The sequence below is a fragment of the Perca flavescens genome, chromosome 11 (genome assembly GCF_004354835.1).
Source record: "Perca flavescens isolate YP-PL-M2 chromosome 11, PFLA_1.0, whole genome shotgun sequence".
Classification (NCBI taxonomy): Eukaryota; Metazoa; Chordata; class Actinopteri; order Perciformes; family Percidae; genus Perca; species Perca flavescens.
The window spans coordinates 18,362,395-18,368,766 of record NC_041341.1 but is presented as its reverse complement, the minus strand read 5'-3'; the positions used below and the strand labels follow the sequence as shown (position 1 = coordinate 18,368,766).

General features: G+C 43.3%; 1 protein-coding gene across 1 annotated transcript; it reads left to right on the top strand.

The window, feature by feature from the left end:
- The first annotated feature begins 2,504 nt into the window (after nt 1–2,504).
- Nucleotides 2,505–3,755, top strand: LOC114564120 (gap junction alpha-8 protein). The gene is made up of 2 exons (XM_028591310.1): nt 2,505–3,569; nt 3,636–3,755. The coding sequence occupies exons 1-2, from the start codon at nt 2,505–2,507 to the stop codon at nt 3,753–3,755; spliced, it is 1,185 nt and encodes a 394-aa protein (XP_028447111.1).
- The last annotated feature ends 2,617 nt before the right edge of the window (nt 3,756–6,372 follow it).

Below are 6,372 nucleotides of genomic sequence, written 5' to 3'. Positions count from 1 at the left end.
GGGGTAACTCACCTGGTAGAGCACGCGCCCATATAAAGAGGTGTACTCCTTGACGCAGCGGCCGCGGGTTCGACCCCAAACCTGCGGCCCTTTGCTGTATCGTTCCCCCTCTCTCTCCCCCTTAATGTCTTCAGCTGTCCTATACAAATAAAAGCCTTAAATGCCCAAAGATAATCTTAAAAAAAAAACCTGCCCGTGTGGCTCATCATAAAGTTGTCATGAATCAGATCTACAGTCAGAATCCAAGTAGAAGTCACATTTGTCATCATTCATTTTATCCCTAATATTTTAGATGCAAATTATTGCATTTGTGCAAACCTGGAGGAGATTTTATAATGAGAATTTAAGATATTTAGACAGCCCTACTGCTCTGCAGTAGCTTTTCCTCTATTCAAACATCTGAGGAATGAATCGGAGATCAAAGACTGCTGCTGAATGTTTTGCTTCCCTGGGCCGGGAAAGTTTGACTAACCTCAATAATAGAGACATTTCAGCGTGCGCTTTCACTCGATGGTTCACATTCTTCACATTCCAGCCAAGTGACACAGATATGATGATACACGCACACAACCGCACACAGAGGGAGACTCAGTTATCTATGATGTTAAAACTCACATTTGATAACACTAGTGATGGTCAAGTGAGAATTTATGAATCAAGATGCAAAAACAGCACTGTTTAAATAAATGTGAGTTACATAACACACAAATAAAATGCTTAAATGTGATTTTAAAAAAAGAAAAGAAAAAAAACTCACAATTAAGGACATTTCTGCGTATTAATCACAAGTTTGCCTCTGAATCATGTGTCACATCTTCTCTTTAGTTGCACAGGTAAGAACTGCTATTCTTCCTTTGGCTATTGAGGTTGACAGATTCTAAGATATTCATGGGGAAAACAGAATATATGAGTGATTTGGGATGAGTGGAGAGTGAGTGGAATTTTGTTTTGTACAACACATCAGGAATATAAATGTTGGATGAAATGGCACAATATAACCCTGACACTTTCTGGTGTAACAATGATCAACAATAGTCATTGTTGTTTCATTTTGATGTGCTAACTTTGTTTCAACAGCCTGGGAAAGAAAGCAAGATGGACTATTTTATCGGTATTTACTATGATTTCTCCAGTTTTATTCTACTAAATGTTTTGTCAGTGATTTATGAATTTTGTTGCAGATATAAACATCTGAAAATCTGATTGTGAAAATGATCCAAATTGTTATTTTTGGACTTATTTAGTAGTTTTGTGGCGTGCAAGGGTTTCGCTTATATGAATTTGTGATGTCTTGCGAAGCACATGCATTAAGAACAGGCCACCACCTCCTCTAAACAAAACCAGAAAATAATTTCCTAGGCTCAACATTAGAGAATTTATCTTCTTTAAACCCATAGTTGAAATGAACCCACTGCTGCCTATACTGAATAGCTGTATAAACAACGTCCAGTGTTAATTCAGGAGGACATAAACTCTCCTTCATCCCTGCCTGAGCCGATAGCTTGTCACTGACCTGCCTCCCTGCTCTAATGTTAGGGCATGGCAGTGCAGCTCGAGGCACATCAGCTGCTGTTGTTGTTTCATCTACTGTATCTGTGCTTCTAACATACATATATGTGAGGGAATTGCATGCATGGAGCTGGACTGCTCTGCTGTGGACTCGGTGCCCTGGCCGTACGGTGTCCATGTTGGTGTGGGAGCCTGAGGCCTGCTCCCATACATCCCCGCTCTGGCTCTGTTGATCCTATTGTCTCCTGCGTCACCACACGTCGCCCGGCAAATAAAGGCCGTCTGGCTCCAAGCTTAAATATTGCAGGAAACTAAAAACCAACCATCAGAGCCGATTCATTCACATCTGCTCAGTGGGGCGACAAGGACGGGGCTTTAGGTGGGAAAGAGGGCAGAAAAAAGTTCACTTTTCCCTGCCGGGTGCCAAGAGAACGGGACAGGACTCAACTTCGCCGGAGCCGCAGCTGTGGCAAGTTGCCCATTTGATTACATTTAATCTATATCATACCTTACAGAAGCAGGGACTATTTGTTACCTATTGATCTCTCTTTATTGGTTTTTATCGGGGAGTTATTGTGTGCAATTTTTTAAAGAGCTAGAGCAAGGTATTTTTTGGTTTGCACCATTTTTTATGTTTGACATCGTAATATTGTAACGACAAAATCAATACCTTTCTAAGTTTTTTAATGTTTTATTTAATATTTGTTACTGTTAATATGTTTTAATCTAATTTTAATGGGAATAGAATGGACTCAAACACTCTTTAGAGGTTTCCCATTTTTCAGGTTTTCTAATCACAATCACATTTGGTAGCATACAGTTATGGCTTATATGTTTGATTTTTGGCAAGTTAGAGTTTTTTCTACATTTCTTACTTTTGCCACTGTCTATTCCCCTCCCCCTGTTTGTCCTGCCTACCCCACCCTCCCTGTCTGCCTGCTCCCTCTGTGTCCCTTCCTACCCCACCCTTCATTCTGCAGTGCTACGGACCGATCATGGGTGACTGGAGCTTTCTGGGTAATATTTTAGAGGAAGTTAACGAGCACTCTACGGTGATCGGCCGGGTGTGGCTCACGGTGCTCTTCATCTTCCGTATCCTCATTTTGGGCACGGCGGCGGAGTTTGTGTGGGGCGATGAGCAGTCTGACTACGTCTGCAACACACAGCAGCCCGGATGTGAAAATGTGTGCTACGACGAGGCCTTCCCTATCTCCCACATCCGCCTGTGGGTGCTGCAGATCATCTTTGTGTCCACACCATCTCTGGTGTATGTGGGTCATGCTGTGCACCATGTCCACATGGAGGAGAAACGCAAAGAGCGAGAGGAGGCAGAACTTAGCCGGCAGCAGGAGCTGAGTGAGGAGCGTCTCCCTCTGGCACCTGACCAGGGAAGTGTCCGCACCACTAAGGAGACCAGCACAAAGGGAAGCAAGAAGTTCCGGCTGGAGGGCACACTGCTGAGGACCTACATCTGCCACATCATCTTCAAGACACTGTTTGAGGTGGGCTTCGTGGTGGGCCAGTACTTCCTGTATGGCTTCCGCATCCTGCCACTGTACAAATGCAGCCGCTGGCCCTGCCCCAATACAGTGGACTGCTTTGTGTCTCGCCCCACGGAGAAGACCGTCTTCATCATCTTTATGTTGGCTGTCGCCTGTGTCTCACTCTTCCTCAACTTTGTGGAGATCAGTCACCTGGGCCTGAAGAAGATTCGCTTTGTCTTTCGCAAGCCGGCCCCCGCCCCAGCCCAAGGTGAGGGCTCGGCCCCCCTGCCGCCACAAGGGAAGAGCCTGCCCCCCCTGGCTGTGCCCTCCCTGCAGAGAGCGAAAGGTTACAAGCTGCTGGAGGAGGAGAAAGTTCCCATAACTCATCTCTACCCACTGGCTGAGGTGGGCATGGAGGCTGGCAGAGGGGCCCCACCCTTCCCGGGGCTGCAGGAGAAGGTGGAGGAGGTGCTGCCCATGGGGGACATCTCTAAGGTGTATGATGAGACTCTGCCCTCCTACGCCCAGACCACTGAGACAGCGGGGGTGACATTACACGAGGAGGAGGCAGAGGAGGTGCAGCCGGCCAAGGTGGAAGAAGAGAGAGTGGAGGAGGTTGTTGATGAGGATTTGGAGGTAGAGGAAGCAGTGAAAGGGGAGGGGGCAGGGATGGAGGCCACGGATACGATAGAAGACACCAGACCACTGAGCCGACTGAGCAAAGCCAGCAGCAGGGCCAGGTCAGACGATCTCACCGTATGAACCTGTGAGAGAGAGCACATGTACACACCTGCACACACCAAAAGTTCAACATAAGAGAGAGCACGCACACACGCACACACACACACACACACACACACACATACACACACACACACCTAACTCAAGACAACGCACACTCTTGAACAAGCTGGTAAAAAAACCAATGGATGAAAAACAAAATCAACAGGGATAGATTAAAACCTTTGAGACACAAGCAACAATTCTACATAGCGACAAAAAATCTGCGTGTTTGTGATAAAAATGAAATATAAAAAGTAGAGGTTAAAGAGGGGAGGAGTAGGTTTTTTATTAAGCGTGTTCTTATATTTAAAAAATGTGGAAAGGACACATGCAGGGGGGAAATGTTTTTACTTGATGAAAATCCATGTTCAATTTTTAAAAACATCTTTTTCTATTGAAAGAGTTTTAATCATATACAATGGAGGATTAGACATTTGTACATGGGGTTTGAGTAGACAGGGGAAAGAGAGTTATAATATACTTGTGTGTCTGCAAATCAGTAATTTCACTGTAGTTAGGCACTGACTTTAATTTCCCTTCAGACAGCGACATACTGCAAATGCAGCATGTGGCTGCACACGGCACGGGTGAGAGGGCTCTCACATACACAAACCACACAATTAAGTGCCGGTACATTTGCAGGTATACAGCTCTTTGAGAAGAGGAAGAAAAGTCCATTTTCAGGTTGAGAAGAGCATACCTTTGTTTTTGCACATTCAGAGGTTTGTGCAAGGCCTTTAACCCTCATAACACCTCATCTATGCATCCATTTACACAGGATTCTTTCAAGTGAAGAGAGATGTGCATCAATTTCAGAGCATTTCTCTCCTTTTCATGTTTATATACCAGGTAGCACAGCCAGAGCTGAGTTAGTGAGGAAAAACCCCAAAAAAGACCACTTGTTGAATGTCTTTTTCAATGTGATTCTGCATATCTTCATTTTAGATTTGCTCATGTTTTGTAGCATTTAAGTAGAACTGTGTACTGTGATATCAGTTGGCACCATGGCAGAGAACCGGCCTCATTTTGCCCTATCAGAGAATGAACTATAGTAGCGACCTCAGGCCAAATCCTCTCTTTTCGTGCTGTACAAACAGGCGTCCGGGCGATAAAGATCATGCACCATCAGCACAAAGTATTGTTGGAGGCCAGACAATAAAAGAAACCGCACTCATCAATGAAAACAAGCATCCTTGACCTGGCTGTGAAAAAAATCTTTCTACTTGATTTTAACGTGACCATAGTAGGTCCTTACCCCGTAGGAAAATAGCAATACTCATGACATGCTTTCAAATTCAAAGAGAAACAAACAACTAGGGCCCGCTGTACATAATGCCCTCATGTCTGATAATGCACATAATGTGCAGAGCAGCTGTTTTCTGTTATTTCACTGTCTAGATGAATCACAGAAGTTCTCATTGTGATTACAATATTGATTTAATCTCACTAACACAATATAGTAAAAAAAACAATTCCCTCACTGCGGTGTTGTGCATCTGTCTGAGTAAAGATGAATTTTTTGGGAATCATTAGCAAGTATACGTTAAGCCTTAAAGTATGCCTTAGGTTTATCACAAATCTTCCTCTCACATTCTCTGGCTTTGTTTATTCAAACAGCTGCCACTGTATGATTTTCTGTGCCTTACCTGTAAATGTAAATTCTCAAATGTTGTAAGATTGTAGCAAGTGCTTATTTTGCTCTGGGACCTATGTGAATTTGATGTTTTATTTGCTTCTTTTTTATTTTTATTATCTGAGTTTCACTTTGTATGCGACCCACACCCATAAGAAGACCTGCCTCTAATAGGATGGTTAATTCAAGTATTACCATGATAATTTAATGATGTTAAGAAGATATTAGGGCATAAAGTGGCATGTTTCAGGACATGAACACACTTAAACAGTGCAGGCTTCGCCCATACATACCCATACATTATGCGCACACACACACACACACACACACACACACACACACACACACACACACACACACACACACACACACACACACACACACACACTCTTTTGGGGGTATGATCAAATGGCTTTAGAAGAACTCCGAGAGAAGGCAGCTGTGACCCCTTTATAACCTCCAGCCATCCCTTCGCATCCCATAATCCAATGCTGTGTAATATGAAACAAAATGAGCCTTCATTAAATCACCAAATTGTTGAACACATTTAAGCATTTCACAGTGTTACAATTAAAGCATGATGCTGGTCTTTGTGTACATCAATATGACTGGTAATGTAAGATTTTTTGTATTTTAAGACTGTTGCATTGCCTGTATGTTTGTAAGAAGACATGATTAATCTTTGAAAAAGACAAAAAAATCCTTTTTACTAACTTGTAGTCTTCTTTGCTGATAGATGTGTGGCAGTATCTTCTTTTGGAATGTGAACCAACGCAATAAAAAGTCACACGTGGTCAAGAAGTTTCAGTGTCAGGGTTTCTATGCTAAAGTGCACGCATGCATGCACGCACGCACGCACGCACGCAAGCACGCACGCACACAAACACACACACACAAAAAAAAACTAAACTAACTAAAATGAAACTTCAGGTGGCAAAAGATTCTGTGAAAATCCAACATTTT

What these genes read in the sequence shown, in the direction of transcription:
- LOC114564120 (XM_028591310.1), top strand. Translation starts at nt 2,505, where the DNA reads ATGGGTGACTGGAGCTTTCTGGGTAATATTTTAGAGGAAGTTAACGAG. An exon ending in ACGAGGAGGAGGCAGAGGAG is followed by an intron (nt 3,570 to 3,635) that starts GTGCAGCCGGCC and finishes TTGGAGGTAGAG; the next exon opens with GAAGCAGTGAAAGGGGAGGG.